This window comes from Python bivittatus, unplaced genomic scaffold (genome assembly GCF_059951505.1).
Source record: "Python bivittatus isolate LINGU-HERP-01145 unplaced genomic scaffold, Pbiv_v1 ctg000700_np1212, whole genome shotgun sequence".
NCBI lineage: Eukaryota > Metazoa > Chordata > Lepidosauria > Squamata > Pythonidae > Python > Python bivittatus.
Genome location: NW_028277098.1, coordinates 72772653 through 72792010, shown reverse-complemented (window position 1 = coordinate 72792010; position 19358 = coordinate 72772653). Strand labels below are relative to the sequence as shown.

Here is a 19358-nt window from a genome sequence, read left to right as displayed (position 1 = left end):
TAATCTGAGACTTGTAGCTAAAGAGCAAATCAAAACATCAGTTCCATTATTCCAACATTACTGATTTATAAGACTAACTTTTTCAGTAAAGTTAAGGCAATTTGCTAAGGAAGACTCTGAACTCCTCTATTTCTCTTCAGGATCTCATTTAAAGTATCAGAGCAGGTAGCACAGAGAATTATTTGGCTTTCATTCTAGGTAAAAGATAAACTTGAATCAAGTGAATTGGGGGGAGGGAGATGTCAATATTTATGTAAATTTATATACTACTCAGCTTCCAAGATTCCACATATTCCACATAGTTTACAATAATAGGGCTAAAATAACCAAATTATCAAAATGTAGTAATATTATTCATTAGCAACAAACAACAAAAATAAAACAGTAGACAAATCACAATCAAATCACATACAATTAAAATCAACCTCCAAATGCCTGTTGATACAGAAGCATCTTAACAGTTTTGTAGAATAATAATAGGGAGGTGCCAGGCGTTCTTTCCAGGCAAGATGTTCCATAGCATAAGGGCCACTACAGAGAAGGACTCCCTTCAGGTCCATGTTCCCATAATTTCTTTCAGAGATGGACTAAGCCTCCACTATCCACGTGCTTCATAGAGATGCTGAATAGCATTAGGAAAAAGAGCCTAGTCCTGGATTGACCCACACTGGAGAAACCAGTGGCTTGACTGTTCACCCCCTACTACAAGTAACTGAAACCACTCACTAAGGTAGGAGCAGAGCTACTACAAAACAGTGCCTCCTACTTCTATCTATAGAGGGAGTCCAGTGAGATATTATGATTGATTCTATCAAAGGTGACTGAGAGGTCTAATAAGAGCTGAGTGATCAATTATGTTTCTATTCCATGCCAGAATCCTGAATGGAAGGGATCTAAATAATCTGGTTCATCAAGGATCTTCCACAGCTGAATCTTCACAATCTTCTTCAAACCTTCCACAAAAGGGAAGCATTTGCCGCCTCTAGAATTTAGTACTCACGTGCCTCTAGCTGCTTATGGAACCAGGAGAGGTAGATTCAATCCTTAGGTGACAGAGAATTATATACTTTTCATTAGTTCCTACAAGTTCAAACAAGTCCCTGATATCCTCCCAATATGCTACCCCAGTTATCCCAGTAGACTCTATCCAAATGGTATTTAAGTCTGAACATATATCAGCAATTTTATCTGCAAAAAATCTAGCAAGCATGTCACAGCAACCAGCTTGACTACTGTTCCATTTGCACTTTCCCAATAAGAAACAAGTTATCCTAAACAAAGCCATGGAATGTGAATCTGTAGACCCAATAAGCACAGATAAGTAAGTATGCTGCAATGCTTAAGTCCACAACATAGGCTTGAACATGGACACATACTTGTGACTGGTCATCTTCACTCCTGTCTTGTACCACCATTGCTCTATACATGTCTTCAAATGCTTCATTTTTCAGAGCTCCTTGTCACAGGTTCTTTTTTTGAACCACTTATAACCAGATTGATACAACAGACACAAAGTATTTGAAACCTAGACAGTTGGTTGAGTTTTTGTATCTCCCTTCAGTGGCTAGAGGAGGAGACTTTTATTTTACAAAAAGAAAGCTTACAAATTAAAAAATGTAAACTATAAATGCATTAACTGGTGCAGAAATGAATCTTAATTCAACTATTTTCTATTTTAACTACCTATTTTCTATATGCTCTTTATCTACACTATTTTCTTTAAAATCCAATTTCACTATTTTCATATCTTTCTATTCTGTATTTTCAATATATTAGTTTATTGCTAACTTCTCTATTTTAGTTGTCTTAATCCCCGTATATCTCTATTGTCACACTCAATGGAGCTATACTCCTTTTTCTACAGAGTTCAATCTGTCTTTCATCTTCTTTAGTTTCTGCTTTTTAATTCTGTTCCGCCAAAGTCTTTTCTTTTTCTTCATCTTTTCAGCTTCTTTGTTCCTGGCTGGCCTTCTTGACTCCTCTCCTCTTCTGAATCTTGGCTCCAGCTGAGGGAGATGGCTCAAAGAACTTTTACCTCACGCCAGCTCTGAGGGAAGAAAAAAATGCCTCTCTCTCCCCAGTTTTCTCAGCTTCTGCTTCTTTTCCTGTTGCCTCTTCTCATCAGAACCATCTATCTTTTAGTTTGCCTCTTTACTTTGACTCCTGGGCATTGGTTTTGTTTATTCAGCCTCTTCCTCATGAGGCTTGTGGCTGCAGAGCTCCCAACTTGCCTCCCCCAACTCCTTGCCCAATGCTACTGTTTGACTGGAAGCTGGGTAGTCCTGACAATGGGGGTGGGCCAAGAAGGGAGGGGGAAGAAGGAGCACAGGTGCTTATAATCTGCTCAGGCAGTCTGTCCTCCCACACTCCTTCATAAACCAAGGTATACTCCAAGATTGGCAAGATAAGAAGTCACACAGAATCAATTATATCCAATTGTAAGAAAAGAGGATTCTGACACCAATGTCCTGGCTGTCTTGGTATTCAAGAGTGACCAGATGCATAGCACAACATCCTCCAAGTTGCTGGGAAACCCAGGTGCCATCAGGAAACCATCCAAATCCATCAGTAACCTGGTGCAGACTATTCTAATTGGATCTCTACACTTGCAGAGGTCAAGAATGGGGTAATGTGCAGCCTGAATAGAAAGCTATCTAATCACAGCAAAGAACTGATGGCAGTATGTGTATTCTGGCATCTTCAGATCATATACCATCTGCTCCAAGGTGAAAAGTATGTCTTAACATGTAACTGCCAATATGAGGGTGGAGGTAACCTGGAATAAACCTGTGACTGCCATGGAGACCGTGCAATCATAAGCATGACAGGTAATCCTCGCTTAAAGACCACTCATTCAATGATTGTTTGAAGTTATGGCAGTGCTGAACAAATGGTACTTACACTTGGTCCCCAAAGTTACAGCTGTTGCAGTGCCCCCTGCAGTCACGTGAACAAAATTCAGGCACTTGGCAGCCCACCCACACTTATGATCGCAGGGGTACTTCAACTCCCCCACTTGCCTATCTCCCCATCTCTGCCCTTTTGGCACGCCCAGCCTGGTTCTATGCTATTTGAAGAACGCTATTTGGAGAATGGCACAAGTGGCCTCAGGAAGAAGGCCTGGCACAGCCAGGAGTTGCCTCATGAAGGGCCAGGCCAGGCACGCCCCATCAGCAATGGGACAAAGATGGCAAAGGTCAGCTGGGCGCAGCAGGGGCAGCTGGGCTTTGCGCTGGGGTGCTGGGGTGGTTGGCTGCGTTGTGGGTCTTGAGGCAACACTCCATGGTGGCAGCAGCACTGGGGTGAAGTAGAGGCTCAGGGGCAGTAGTGACCAGCTGAGACTGCTGAAGGCCCCAGGCCTCTACTTCAGTCCCAGCGCTGCCGCTAAGGAGTGCCACTGTGCAGGGAGGCCAAAAGGGCAGAGATGGGGGAGATGGGCAGATGGGGGGAATTTAAGAGGGGTCTCATAAAATTTGGAGCTGCCTAGCATAGCTACAGATTTCTAAAATGGTTTGAATGTCAATCCCCTAGAAGCCATTGACAACCAAGGAAGCTAGATTCTCACAGATGTACTGAATAGGACAAGGGGAGTCAGGTTACAGAATACAGAAATCTTGGCAACTGGATAGTTTACTTTTGTACCCCATTTACTAATTTCGTTTGGGTAGGGATTCCTTTATCTTCTTGCTTAACCCCCTGTGCTGTGGAGAGGTACCTACCTATTTTCCTGATAAAGGAGGATTGTGCAGATATTCCAAACTGGTAATATTTTGCAAATCACCATTCTCTTTACCAGGCTTTGAGCTGTCCCTCACACTGAACTAGCACAGACTGACTTTGGGGAACAGTTTATTGCTGAATTTCTGTGGTATAAGAAAGATTGTTTTCCCAGCAGAAGACGCTGCTATCTTCATAGGAACAGCCTGAGATTCATACAGGATCCAAGCAGTTCATGAATAGCTCCGTGAATTTTGAAGAATTTCTTAAGCTTTAACCATTAAAATTTACTGTACATAATAATTACACACTATACTTAGAAGGCTTAACTGTTGGTTAATATGAACCTGTTTTAAATATTATAAATAGAGTTTATATTTAACTGTTAGAGAAATAACTATTTTTGTATGGTTTAAGCATTCATGAATATAAGCTAATTCTGGCTACAGAAGCACTGCTAGAACCTTGCTTCAAAACTCATCATTATAACCACAATGGAACTGAATTGTCAAATGGCTGAATTTGTCAAAAACATGCATCCTTTTGCCAGCCAAAGTTACTTTATACACAAGGCTCATGTGTCATACTATGAAGGAACAATAAAGCCTTCAATTAAAAGTTTTTAAGAAGCCCTTTATCCTTTATTTCTTCAAGTGCTTTAAGGTACACTGTTTCTATTGTAAAAGACAACTATCCCAAGGCAAGGAAATGGCACTGATCCTCTTGTGTGTTTATACACACACATGCGCGCACACCAACTGATAGAGTTAGGCATCTCAAGCTACTTGTATAACTGAAGCCAAAACCAGTTGTATGAAACTGCACAACCAGCTTTATCCAAACGCAAGGTCCATCAGATAGGTTCAGTAAACACCACATACTTAAGATTGGTTTTGATCCCTAAGGGCTGTTACTTTGCAGAATAGTTTTAGTCTATTCTGGAAGAATTCCAGAAAATCTCAAATGAGAACTAGAAAGCAATTTCTCCCTTGACTTTCAAAAATGAAGTCACTGTATAACCACTAATTGTTTATACCACAGACTAAAACTAATAAGAGCTTCAAAGAGGCTACAGAAATTTTGAAACAATGTTTAGTGTCAATTTTGGTTGTAATGTGGGTGAATAATCTGTATTTAATCAAAACAAGATGGAAATACTGATGGTTGATGATTTTGGAAACAAAAGAATAGATGTATAAGTAGTTTGAGACAGGAAGATACTCCTTAAAAATGGCTGTCAGTTTCAGAATGCATTTAGATGCTGTTTTGTAGCTGGAAGACAATAGTGGAAGTTAGGAGTGTTTTTAGTAACTTCATCTGATGGCATCAGTTTTTCATAGAGAAGTCAGAACTAGACTTAGTTATGCATTTATTTATATCTCAGCTTCCCCTTATAATATGTAATTAAAAAGCAAATTAAAATCAAGATTTAATTAAAACGTAAGAGTTTCCAAGTTCCATCACTGCCAGGTGTCCAGGGGGTCCAGCAAATCAGTAGGAAAGAAGTTTCTGTTCAGTTCCTAGTATAGATTAATGCCTAAGCTGACAACGTCTACAATTCAAATTTGATGAGGCATACATAATGGCTTAAGTGTCAGCAAAATCTGTAAAATAATACTAGTCTTACTTGTAGGGCTATAGTAAAGATTGCTAAGAAAGTATGTAAAGTGGTTTCAGAATTAAGTGCTACACATATGCATACCCCCACTTATTAGATGGAAGATCGGTTTCTCCTGTGGCACTAATCAGAAAGTGACCTATTTCCTTTTCTGGTTATTTTTCTTTTGTGATTTTCTGTAGTTTTCTTGCCATTCCAGAAATAGCAATTTTATAGAAAGTAGACAGCCAAATCTCAAATTGTTCTGTATACTGGGACTGCAATTTTATACCTGATTATCCAGAAGTAACCTCAAATGAATATAGTAAGTTTTACTTCATAGTAAGCATACAATAAAGCTGAGAGGAACAGGTCATTTCTCTTTCAACAGATCACAAAATACTTAATTTCCAGATCTGTTAATGCTAGGTGAAAATGGGGGGGGGGGGAGAGAGAGAATAAGCTATTAAAAGTCAGTTGTAGAAACCATTATTCAGGACCTCTAGAAAACATACAAGCTTAGATTCTAATAAATTTGTAAGGCTATAAAGTGATTTTGCAATTGCCATTGAAAATAATTTTACACATACTAGTGCCACATAAGATAGTGTGGCAGGAATATGGATAATACTAATATGCAAATTAGTTCTAGACTTATTCAAAATGTCGAATGATGTAAATTCAAAATGATGGTTCAACACTGGAATGTTTTGATAGCTCTGCAAGTAGTCAAATCAAAATCCATATTTCATATTGTTTTAAAAGAACATACTGCAAAAATCAGTTAGTAAAATAAATCTGAAATGAATCAATTCAATTATTTGGCTTTCCTGTTTGTTTCAATCAAATCACCTTCAAATCAAATCTCCAAACTGAATATTTGCATAGTCCTAACACATATAGATGTAATCATCAAGATACTTTAACTTATAAGAATGAAGAAGTTTCTAAGCTGGACCATTTATGGCTAGGATAGGTAACCTATTAGTGGTTGAAGCAATGACTTAAAGTAGACTTAAACATCATGCACATAGACAAAAATAGAAAATCATGGCCTTGCCTAAGTATCTGAAGAGTTACTCTTGACTTTGTTGTGTAACTATGCTAACATTACATTATAGTTTTATGTGTTCCCTCCTTCAAATGATGGGAAAGTGTCACTTATTTTTAGCAACTGCACTCAGTAGCACAATCTGAAGAAATTTCAGGGACACAAAAAGGTATTTGAGGCTGCATGTGGCCCACATCTGGCTTAGAACATTTACAAATTCAAACTGGTATCTTGAATTACAACCTCAAGGTAAAGGTGAGCCAATGCACAACCCTTTGTAGCCTTATCCAGTTCCAGATTGGGTGATTATTAGTGGGAATTGTGGAAGTTGAAGTCCATATAAATAGAGAACACCCAGGTTTGGGAAGGCTGCCCTACAGCATTGGAATTATGTGCTCTTGGTTAAGAATGAGGCCAACAGATGCTGTCCAAAACTGAAGCTTCCAAACAGTCTTCCTGGCAACTTCACAAAGAATATCTTACAGCAGACTTAGTACATGTTATCATTCAAAATCTTCAATGCTTTCTGTTAAATCTCACAATCTTACAGCTTTGCCCATATGGAGCTTATCAAAAAGGAATTATAGGGTTCTATAGAACTGAGAAGGTTCTAACTACTTCCAATTTCTCTAGACAAGAGTTGCAGGATATTTTAATTCCTGCTGATCTCTAACAGCCTTCATAGCAAGTAGATCATGATTATATTTTATGGAATAAATAATTCACACAACTACTTCATCTTAACTGAGCATACAAAATGCTCCAAAGTGGGGGGGGGGAATCCATCCTCCCTCCATTACTGTACCAGAAACTTGTGGTGTCTTAAGTAGGAACGGTTGTCTTTCAGAAGCATTCCATCATAACCTGCAAGTCCAATACCTCTCTATTTGATTCTATAGTACTTATATAACTAAATATTAACTCACAATATAACCTTTGTTCCTATACATTTATAATTCAGTTTTTCAGAACACACACAACTTAGCTCTATGAACTCTTCGGGTCACTCATTCTTCAATTTAGGATTCCAGTATTTTCCATTTTTCAGTAGTGCCCCAAACATTTTAAATAACCTGCTGGAAACCTTTTATCTTATTTATTAAGACCACATCAGCACATCACCTAGAAAGATGATCCTCTATCCCCATAATTCATCATAACACAATGACTGTTTTCACCCATCAAGCTTAATCAAGATAAAAATTTAGTACCTCACAACATCCTAGGTTTCATTAGTAAAAAATCAGAAGGAGTTTGGTGGCAGCTTTTCTGACTAACAAATTTTATTAAAAGGGATAAAGGTTCGTGAGCTCACTTTTTGCAGCTCACTTCATCAGATGCAAACAGTGGCTAGACTGATCTAGGATTTAAATTGGGGTGAGGAAAGGAAGGGACAATAGATTGGTTATGCAGATGAAGGTTACATGAGAGGTTTGGTTAGTGTAAGCCTTAGCTTGTTTCTTTTGTGGCTTAATGTGTGCAAACCAGGTCTATTTGTTTAGATTATGGTTCAAGATATTGTGCAAATCCAGAAAAGGGGCTAATTCATTAACCAAGGTAAGCATGTTGTATAAACACAGCCAAAATACAGCAACCAAAGACATTTTCTTTTCTGTACCTCTTAAGGGGAAAAAAGCTGGAAAAGGAATCTGGTACCTCCAACACTGTGGGAAAGAAATGATTGGCTACCGGATCCTGAAGTGAACCCGGAACCAAAAAAAAGGGGAGGTGAGCCTTCCCTTACTTCACTTTCCTTTTCAGGAATCATTCGCATCCCGAACGGGAACCTCTCGCTCCACCCTCACTCGCGGCGACAGCTTTTCCCTTCGCCGGAATAAAAAGGGGAGGGCAGCTCTGATTGGAACGGCTTGAGGCTCAGGAGGCCAAAGCCCACAGCAGGACCTCACGGCCTTCTGTCCCACAGCCCAGGCAGCACCCCCAACTCCTCTATACTTACCCTCCGTCACCTCCAGCACCTTCACCTGCTCCTCGGCCGCAGCACGAACGCCCTGCACCGGGCAGAGGATCCCGTTCAGGGTCTCCACCAGCGCTTCTTTCAGTCCCTGAGCCACGGGTCCGGGCCCGCCGCCTGCCACCGCTCCCGACATCCCGCGGTATCCTCCAGGCAGCGCCGCGCTGGGCGGAAGGAAAGACTCGGAGGAAGCCCCGTGGAAGAGCGCGAGACCGAGGAAAGAGAAAGAAGCGGCACCAGAGGGTCGCGGGAGCCGCCGCCGCCACGCGCCAAACGCGCACGCAACGACGCGTTCTTCGAGAGCGACGCCTGCGAGAATCAGAGCCGGAGAGATTCCCGAAGAGCGCCCCTTGAGGCCCTTATATACGCACTGAAAGGAGCATAAAGTTCGCCTGAGGTTTTTATTCTGCCCCGAAAACCTGCTCTCCGCCGGTTTCTGCATGCTGACACAGTAGCCATACGCCACCGACGATCTTTACCTGATAGTACATGTAGAGTAGGCAAAGTCTGGTATCGTTGCGGACGGAGGCCAGCCAAAATTTCGTAAAGAAAACCTGACTTGTCAGAAGGCCGAGTTTATGCAACTTTACTCGGAAATAAAGGACACTGATTATAGTGTGCGTGAAGTGAATTGCAATGCCACTTAGCCGGCCTTTCTTGATTGACTCGTAAGCTAAGCAAGACTTCCCCTCATGGTTAGTACTTGGAGAAGAGATCACCCGGGAATGGCAGGGTTGTTGGCTACATTGGGAAGTTGCGAGCCACACCATAACACTGCTAAGAGAATTGTATGGATGCAACATCGCGACGAACGCTGGCAAGCGCGCCTATGCTTAGCACTCCTATCGAGCCTTTGAAGCTCTAAGGACGCAACTATCTCTGGATGTTGAATGGGTAGGCTCACGTGATCATTTAAGGAACAGAAGATGCGAATTGGCTGTAGGCAGAGATTTAAAAGCATTTTTTAGGACGCCCTTACTAGATGTCGGCCTGACAATCAATTATCACAAAGCAATTATGTGTAATCCAGCTATTATGGTCTGTGATGAAATTTAGTACTCTGAGGGCAGCCCACTGAAAAATTTGCCCATTTATTTACAGCAGAATTCAACAATATGAGGTCCTCTCCTTATGTTGATTATAATTCCTATTGTCCCCAACACCGGCTTGATGGAACTATACTCCAGCCCTGAACAGAGTAGGATGACTTATATTTTAAACACAGGGGAATGTCCTCCCTCTTTGCTTACAAACTCAACTGAAAACAAACAAAAAACAGGCTTGGCAACTCCTTTTCAGACCACTTTAGCACCCCTAACTAAATGGCCCTGTTCCAAAGTATTTATATAAAACTGCAGTGCTAATCCCAAGTCCTGATTTAAAGGCCCATTGCAAAGCTTTGAAAGTCAGCTGACTAGCAGTAAAACATAGACCCTGGATTTCACATCACTTCAAACCATAATATAATTTAGTTTTGGCTTGGGATACTGTGCAAACTTGCTAATGTAATTTCTAAATAATGGTTATGGCTTAGAATATTGGGTAAACGTAGGCACTGGTATAATAAAGAAGTATCTGCTTGTAACCTTTAGTCATTTGACTGCCAAAATCATTAGTGATGATCTTGCTGGCCAGTTCTCCCTTTGGAGAGGCTGATCATCTAAACATTTTTCCAGAAAGTGAAGCATGAGTTACAGATTTGACTACTGGTCAGTCTTGCCTAAACTTGTGGGAGTATTGTGATTATTCTTTTCCTTATGCTATTTGCAGCACGAAGAATTGCATACGTGTAAAATCACTCTTCATGAGCAATGAAACTACTTCAGTCTGAATCATCTGGTACCTTTAAAAAAAAGTCCTTTCTAGTTTTACCTGGGAGGGAAAATGTTTCCTTTCCTCATCCTGATTAGCAGTGAGCTATGATAAGGAGAGCTGATAGAACCACAGTTGAGTCAAAGGCAGAAGGGTGCTATGTGGTGGGCTGCAGCTTGGGATCTCTCTGTTGCCCTTTCACAAAATGTTGTGGCATATAGGAAAATGATGGTGAGAGAATGAATGGGACTACTCTTACATGCTGTGTGCTAGGAAAATAAAAGAGCTACACCTTGTATTCCTTGAGCATCACAGCTTGCTTTCCTTATAAGTATAGATGGAGTGTCCCAAACAGTGCCAAAGAGAAGGTTGTAGCCAAAGGCATTGTAACTGACTTGGTATAGAAGAAATAGTAACTAACAGTATAGAAGAAATATTTGATAGAAAATAGTTCTCATCTATGAGTAGATATGTATCAGTTTATTATCTAACTGCATTTTAGGTAGGCCTCTCACATTGAAAAAAATCAAGTTGTGCTGATTTTTTTCAAAGTGAAAAATGGGAGCACTCCATAAAGGAATGAATTTGATTGTTGTGTGGTGTATGGATGCTTAACATTTGACTTCCTGCTGATTGAGAAGATGTCAGGTCTTTCCAGAAGATAATAAGGTTTGATGAACAAAAAAGAAAAAGTAAAACTAGCAGTGTCCCTCTCCCTATTCCCATTACACATTCTTCCTTCCAGAAAAAATATTTTTCCAACTCTTTTCCATGTTTCAGGAGGATATGATTAAGCACTGAACTAAGCTTAAAAAGATTACATATTAACAAACATATATTGAATCTGGCCTTTAATCAACATTTGTACTAATTAAATTTTATTAACAGTGGCTGATAATATTAGCAGCTGTGCTGTGTAATGCCTTTTACAGCCTAATACTATGACAAAACAATTCCTTTAAATGTATTTTATTGGAAGACAGCAGTTTTGTTACCTCAGCATCCTTATAGTGAATAAGTACTCAAGCAGTTCCTTCAGGATTTTGTAATATTATAGTGTCCCCTTACACTAATACCATTTTTCTACAGGGAATCAGAGAGACCGATATTGTATTACCCTGTCTGAAGTAAGCAGGCATTCCTTTGTTGTGATCACAAAATCAATGCTTTCTTTCTAAAACATTGCTGCTCTGGAGGGGCTTGGAAGTATCCAATACTTGGTAAAATGAATAAAATGAGATTCTCTAACATTGATCGTTCTTTTTTATACCCATTTTCTTCATTGAAGCAAAAGGTTGTCTTCCCCTCCCAGGACCCCCACTCCAAGGACTAAAAGTAATTTTCTTCCCCTAAAAAAAATCAAACTCTCTTGACATCACAGCTTTAAAAAATAGTATTGTTTGAGAATTGAGGTATTTATAGTATTGAAGGACTACATTGGATTTTCAAAGAGCTGGATCCCCTATAATGTTTAATGGCCACTTTCATCACTTCAAGATGCATAATATTTGTAGAAGGAGCAAATCTCAAAATTAGAAATTATAATTTTTTTCCCCAAAAAGTTAGGCATGGGGGGACATGATTGAGATCAGCACCCCTATATGGCAACTACAGTACAGAAATTTAAATCCTTTGTTTTTTCTATTGTCTGATTTTTTAGCCTATTCATTTATTTCTTGCATTGTTGGAAAGTTCCTGCTCTCAAAAATCCAGGACTCAGATTTCTTAAGTGGCAGTTACTGTATATGCCTGTTTTTCACAAGAAAAATGGATCATAGCTGAACAGTGTCTGTCCCAACTGGTTAGAAGCTATGAACTGTTGACTCATAGGCCAATATTATGAAATACTGATTGTGAAGACACCAAATAACAAGAGAGGAAGAGGGCAAGCATATTCCATGCAGCAGGGATACAGAAAAGGACATCAATCCAATACAAAAAGGAGAATGTGAGCTCTAAAATGCTCCAAAAGAAGTATAAAGTCTTTAATGCCATTAGGAATGACATCTGATGAGATTTCTTTCTTTAGAAAGAACAAGTGCATTCATGAACTCTTAAATTAGGGTTTAACATTTGCCATAGATTTGATCCTGTTGTAAGTATATTTTCTTATATGTTCTTTTAAGATTTCAAACACTTAAATCTTGCTTTTTGAAAAAAGAAACACTTTTCAAACTGGAGTTGGAAAAATATTACTGATAACAAATGTATTCATCTACTAATAAAAATGTTATTTTCTCCCAAATTATAGTCGGATGCCTTCAAAGGATAAACAAACTTAAAATGGGATATATTTTGACTTGTGAGCCCTTTGATGTTTCAAACTCAACTTCTTAGATTATGTGCATGTATCTATTTTACTTTATCTTTGCTCCTTGGCTTTCTCTTAGATATTTATCATTTAGTTATTATTTATTCAATTTGTACACCACCCAACTCCCAATGACTCTGGAAGTGTCACAAAAAACATGAGAAACTATAAAACAATAAAAACACAGAAATAAAATAAGAAACAAAGAAAGATGACAAAACCAGCAACAAACACACACCCACTTCTCAAAGGGGGCTATACCCATCCTAGCCAAGTGCCTGGGCGAAGAACCAAGTCTTCAAAGGCTTCTGAAGCACCAGTAGGGTAGGAGTCACCCAGATGTTGGGGGGAACATCATTCCAGCAGGCAGGCGCTGTTACAGAGAAGGCACACTTCCAGGGTCCTGATAGGAACTGTTTAATTGAAGGAACACCAAAAATGTTGGATCGATGTAGCAGCCAGGCAGATACTAGAGGAGATAGGTGGTCCCTCAAGTAATCAAGCCGGATGCCATGTAGGGCTTTATAGGTAACAACCAGCATCTTCATTTGCATCCCGAAGCAAAGGTGTTACGTGGGCATACCGACTTATGCTCATCATTGCCTGCACTGCTGCATTCTGGACCAGTTGAAGCTTCCAGGTGATCTTCAAGGATAGCCCCACATACAGCACATTGCAGTAATCAAGCCATAGGGTGACCATAGCATGAATGCCCATCTGAAGGACCTCTCAATCTAGGATAAGGTGCAACTGGTGCACCAGATGGAGCTGTGCAAAAGCTTCCCTGGCCACAGCTGCAACCTGCTAATTGAACCAGTGCTGTGAGTCCAGGAGGGCCCCCAGATTGTGCAGCACTCTTGAATGAGGAAGTGCTAGCCCATCCAAGGTTAAAGGGAGAGCATCCTCAGATTTGGGTGGCCCAAACACCACAGCCTTCAGGCACTGGGATAGAACCCTAAAAGCCTCTGCTTCTGCTTCCATTGCATTTATATCGCACCTTACCTTTGAAGTTCACAACAATATATATAGCAGTATCATTTCATTTTATTACCCCCAAAACAACCAACAGGTAGGTTAGGCTGAGAGTGAGTGGCCCAAAGACACCCAGTAAGCAATATGAGGTAAGGATTTGAACCTGTATCATCTTATACCACTACAGTAGCTTCATTCCTTATCTTGTTTCTCACATCTCAAACTTTTTTCTCAATGACCAATGCAGCAATTTTTCTTCTCTTACATTATGTTCAGATAGGACTACTGATCTAACACAGCCTCTTTCTAAGAATCATTTACCTGATCTAAGCCATATCTGTGTCTACAAGAGGTAAGAGCCCAAAGTTGTACAAGATTGTCCACATATTTGTCATGTAAAAAAAAAACTACCAGATTTGTCCCAAAGAAGGACTATTTTGTCTGTTCGGGTTTTTTTAATATAAGGTTCTCCAGGATGAAAAAGAGAAATTAAGCTGAATATGCAGTGGCATAGATGCTTTTAAACAATACTGTGTGAAAACGTGCCATAATAGTGGCTACAATTCAACTTCTCTAAAGACACCAATGTTGAATTTTGTAACATAACCATTTGTTTATTCCACAATATAAACTGCAACATTTGATACAAGCTACCAAAAAAGAAAAAGCCAAAATACAGCTGTGGCCATTACTTTACAGAGCTTTCCTGTCTCCTACATCACTAGTCTCATCAGTGATACTAGAACCTAAACATTTGCTGTCTGTACATTAACCAATGCTAAAAGCACCAACACGCTGTTCAGAATTATAATTCCAGTCACTGAAAGCAGACACAGAAGTTATTGCTCAGATAAATAAATCTAGTCTACAAAATCAAAATGGGGGAAATCTAACATTTTTAAAAATGTTCAAGAGTAAACAGGGATTTCTTCAAAAAGAGTTATATGGGGATGCTTAGTGCACTGCTTTGCACCTAGACAGAGTTGATTTAAGTGTGCTGGTAGATTCCGAAGAGGTAATTTAATGCTATACATGAAAAGGTGCATGTCTTGATGCCTTCCAAACTGGCGAAAACCCCTGGACCAAAAGAGTCAGCATTTCAAACCTTAATAACCACAAACAGCTTAAAGAATAAAAATACAAAAGTGTCAAATTGTTTTAAGTCTGAAAAATGATCCCATGAGGACAGAAGTAGCACCATTTGCAATGTGGCTCTAAAACCAGCCTAGTGGCTTTATGGAGAAAAATCTCATCTTCTCTTGTACAGTCCTGAATGCTCATCAGGTGATTTACTTTCGATATGGAGAATCCTTTCTGGTACAGCTTGCACAAATATAGTCTTCTTTTTCTGCCATCTCTGGAGAAACACCCACACACACTTGATGAAACCATTGATTGCAGCAGCCATCACACTGGACCCAGTCCACCTAGGCATAAAAAAATCCAGAAAAGTCTTCAGTATTCAACATATCACATGTCTGTTTATTGTCAAAATTTCAACAAATATATGTCATGCTACCCACCAGGCCACTTGAGAGCCAGTTTGGTGTAGTGGTTAAGGCATCAGGCTAGAAACCAGGAGACTGTGAGTTCTAGTCCTGCCTAGGCACAAAGCCAGCTGGGTGACCTTGGGCCAGTCACTTTCTCTCAGCCCTAGGAAGGAGGCAATGGCAAACCACTTCTGAAAAACCTTGCCAAGAAAACTGCAGGGACTTGTCCAGGCAGCCTCCGAGAACTGGACCAACTGAATGGATTAAAAAAAAAAAAAACCCACCAGGCCTAGTTCTGTATACTATACATTAAGAAAGATGTAGATATCTAAGATCCTCAATAGCATGAAAAACAAAATGCTACATTTCTAGAGATGTAAAATGAACCTTGTGTATTAGGAGTATTATTATTTAAGAGACTTACATAGTTCTAATGGTCTTAAAATGTAGAACATAGATTACAGTTGAATGCTAGAAGTAACTTGTTGATAGTAATAGCAGTCTAACAACGGAACCAGAAGGATAGCCAGCTTTGCCCTATCTGCAAGCAGACAGTGGACAACTGTTGTTGAAAGATGCCATAACTCTGGATTTCCTTAATTGAGCAGGGCAATGGATTAGATAGCCTACAAGAGCCTGTTAAAGCTATTCTTCTATTATGTCTTGTATTTCTTATTCCATCCTGTATACTCCACAAATTTGTTTCAATTTACCTCATCACCTTCAGGCTGTAGACAGTTGACAGCTGGACAAATGGCATTCTCATCTTCAGAGTCTTCCTGTTCAGAGAATGACATTTCTGAAAAAAGCAACTGACTTTCATCGGTATGCTGAATGTCAAACAGCCTCTCTCTTTCTAACTTGCTATTACTCAGCTCCCTCAAATGAGTCAATTTCATTTTTTTCTTGTTTGGAGCTATTTTTCTTACTCTTGTTCTCATCTCACTGCAGAAATCCTCTCTTTCAAAGCGTCTCTTCAGTTTCTTTTCCATAGAACAGATTCCATCTCTCTTCCCTCGACAATCATTCTACAAGAAACATATTTTAAATTAAGTACTATGTAGCCATTTTTATACTTATTTTTCATGCAGCAATTGTCTGTGTACAATATAAGAAGCATACTTGTAGCAATGTACTTAACTTTGGATAATTATAAAAATAATCTGTATATTTTCTTGTTGCATAGCTTCAAAGTATCTCTTCATTAGTGCTTGTGTAGGCTTGAATTAAAATTGATAAAAGAAGCTTTAAAAGAGAAGGGACAGTGTATTACCTGGTACAGCCTGGAATCTCCTTTTAACCAATATTTCCACTCTTGTGTTGGTATCAAAGCCTACAACCCTCTTTCTTTTGGCCAGAGTTCTAGCTTCACTATAGGTAAGGTTTATGTGTCATGGAAAGCCCTGGGGGTCACAAGTGGTATTTAACCTTTTCCAGCAATTTCCTAAGAGTGGTCTCTCTTGCTCATACCACCAACCACCCCTCCCCATTTCCCCTCTACCATCATAATGCTTGCTGCCCCAATTGTGCTAAGGAACAGAGTATGCAAGGCTAAGTAGGCAAGCAAAAACTGTTCTCTAAAATTCAAGAAGTCAAAATGCGAACAATGGATTTAAGTTACACCGGAAAGCAGATTCCACTGAATGTTAGGATAAATTTCCTAACAATAATAGAAGTTTGACAATAAAACCAATAAGCCAGAGAGGTTGTAGGCTCCCTTCATTGGATGTGTTCCAAGAAAGGCTACATAGCCATCTACCAAAGATCCTTTAATTTGAATCCCTGCACAGAACAGAGGTAGATTGGATGGCCCCTTCCAATTCTACAGGAAAATTTGATGGCCCCTCTTCATTACAACCAGATCCACAGAAGGATAGGAAGCACAATGGTACTGGTGAGGAGGGATATACAAGGAGAGTGGGATGAATCTCTGGTGGAGTTTTCTTGGGAAAAACTGCATCATATCCTGGTGGTTGGCAAGCATGATAAAAGGAGAAAATTCAGAACAGTGTCTACATAATTTAGTTAACTCCTGGTAAGAGCAAAAATACTCACTTAGAGTATTCTTAAGGATGTACCTATGGGTCCCACTGCACCCATAATGTCATGCTGAGGGATGAGGTCAGGAGTTGAAATGTACAACTGACTGGTACAGGGGGAAAGTCTCACTCTCACCAAGGATACACTGATGTGGATACACTGATTAGCCATGCTCACAATTTCTACTCCTGCTTGTAGCAGTTCTTTAACATTCTGAAAATGCCCTTGATTATTTTAATAGCTGTAGAAGAAGTGAAGAGTAAACTTTTTAAAAAATCTATTATCCTAGAAACTGTGCCCAAGCAATGCTAGAGTTTCTGAGAGTCCAGTCCAGTACTTACTTTTTCACTTGTTGGTCCTATTAATGACTTTTGCTTTGTAAATAAGATCTCATATAGCTCTTGTATTTCAGGTAGTGATACTTGTAGTAACTGGGCTTCCATCATTAGCTCATTCAATTCTGTACTTATGGCTACAATAAATCCAAAATCGATTTTTTAAAATTCTCCAGAGGTGATAAAGAAAATTCATTTTACAAACACTCATCCTGTGTTTGTATAATCACATAATACATACATACATTTATATATTATCCCATAAATAAATATTAGATCACCACAAAATCAGAAAGGCTCAAGACAACCTGCATTAAAGACTGAATAAAAACAAACAGAATACAAAAGGTACAAACATTAAATACGCTATGCCAAAGTACCTAAGAAGTAGTTCCATCCATCCCTCATCAATTATCACTCAGCAGGATCACAAAACACCTTAGGCCATGGCCTGTTCAGAAAGCTAGGTTTTCAATGCTTTCCTAAAACAGAGCAGGGAGGTGGTCAAATGGATCTCTGGGGAAATAGTTCTCCAGGAGGCAGGAGTGGCAACAGAGAAGACCTGCCTCTGAGATCCCCACAAGATGTATTGATTTATTTATTTTAGAAATGTATACGGCTGTCAAATCTGGACAGTGTACAATACACTCAATCATATAATACATTTTTTAAAAACCCATATGCCATAAAAAAAACCCCAACCATTAAAAGACAATCAAATATGCAGGACCCATAATCCCCTCTAACCAGGGAAACAGCCAGATTTTCTGAGTTTTTTGAACACAGCCAGGATGGGGGCCATATGTATTTTGGGGGGGATGGTATTCCAAGGGCAGGTGCTGTGACAAAGAAAGTATGCTTTCTAGTCTCCATCAGATGGGATTATTTAACTGAGGGGGTCTGGAGCATACCCACCCTATCACATCTTATAAGATGGACAGACACATGAGAGATCTCATAATATATTTAGGATTTTATATTTCAACACCAGGAAGTAAAAATACTTACTATGAAGGGGAATGCAGTTTTGTCCTGTAGAAAAAGAAGAGTGTAAATGCATGGGTCTGTTATTCCACTCATGAGGCAATGAGAAAGATGTGGCACCAATTGTCTGTGAAACCTGAATTAAAAAAAAAACAATTAAACTCCACTTTCTTCTTATAATAGTCTATAAACATGAATGACCAATACATTAATATGTATTACCGATTAAATCAGAATTGTCTACTTCATACTTTATCTTTAGAAAGTTACATTTTGTCCCCATTCATTTTGGGAGCAAAAGTATGCAGTATAGTTCTAAAAGAGAATAGAGTATTTACAAAGAAATCAATAGCAGCACACTTGACAAGGAAGTCAGGAAAATTTAAACCCATTAATTTCTGCTCCCAAGTAGTCTGATGGAAAACATAAAGCTAGAGTTATTAAACTGGCAGAAGAACAAATCATTCTAAAAATAAGCAATATAGGTAACCCAGGCTTTAGCTTTTTATATATTCAGTAATATATAAAAAAAAATTTTTTTTTATTTATGTGTCACAAATGCTTTTATGCTGCTTCAGTTGCCAGACTCTAATCAATAGATATATTCAATTCATTAATATTATCTTAAGTATTTCACAAAAAAACTCATTATCTTTACCAATCATGTAAGAAGTAAGTAACTTTGGAATGATAGGTATGAAGAAACAATAAGGGCAACAGGATTAAGCTTCCAAAACAGAGAAATATTAGTAAAGAGGATTGTACTGGGGCAGGTACGATTTAATTTATTCATAAATGATCTCCTAATCACAACAATTAATGTAAAATTGGATGAAATTTACAAAAAGGAGCAATCTAATTGGGCTGGGACTTGTGAAAGCAGTATAACAACACTGAAAATTCAGAGCATAGCAGCAATGAAGAAAATGTCTTCTATACTAAAGTTTGCTCCTATCAAAAGATATAGTTCAGAGAAAGATATAGTGAACGACTATCAAATCCATATTCAGCAGAACTGGATCACAATCCCCATCAAACTGAAAAGTTTGGGCCCTGTCTAAACAGGGATGCAATACA

General features: G+C 39.1%; 2 protein-coding genes across 6 annotated transcripts in view; both read right to left on the bottom strand.

Moving 5' to 3' along the window:
• Nucleotides 1–8650, bottom strand: part of IPO9 (importin 9) — a 54883-nt gene extending 46233 nt beyond the window's left edge. The window contains exon 1 of the mRNA XM_088153308.1: nucleotides 8323–8650. Within this exon, the coding sequence (XP_088009434.1) occupies nucleotides 8323–8473 (151 nt within the window). The 5' untranslated portion in view covers nucleotides 8474–8650. The remainder of the gene's footprint in view (nucleotides 1–8322) is intronic.
• Nucleotides 8651–14020: 5370 nt separating this feature from the next.
• The window catches only part of KDM5B (lysine demethylase 5B), a 75425-nt gene continuing 70087 nt past the window's right edge, over nucleotides 14021–19358 (bottom strand). For 2 of the 5 annotated variants that reach the window (XM_088154295.1, XM_088154296.1), the window contains 4 exons: nucleotides 18306–18417; nucleotides 17304–17434; nucleotides 15636–15950; nucleotides 14021–14859 (listed from right to left, as the gene is read on the bottom strand). In XM_088154295.1, coding sequence (XP_088010421.1) covers nucleotides 14722–14859; nucleotides 15636–15950; nucleotides 17304–17434; nucleotides 18306–18417 — 696 coding nt within the window. In that variant the 3' untranslated portion in view covers nucleotides 14021–14721. The other 3 variants (XM_088154297.1, XM_088154298.1, XM_088154299.1) reach the window with 3 other exon arrangements.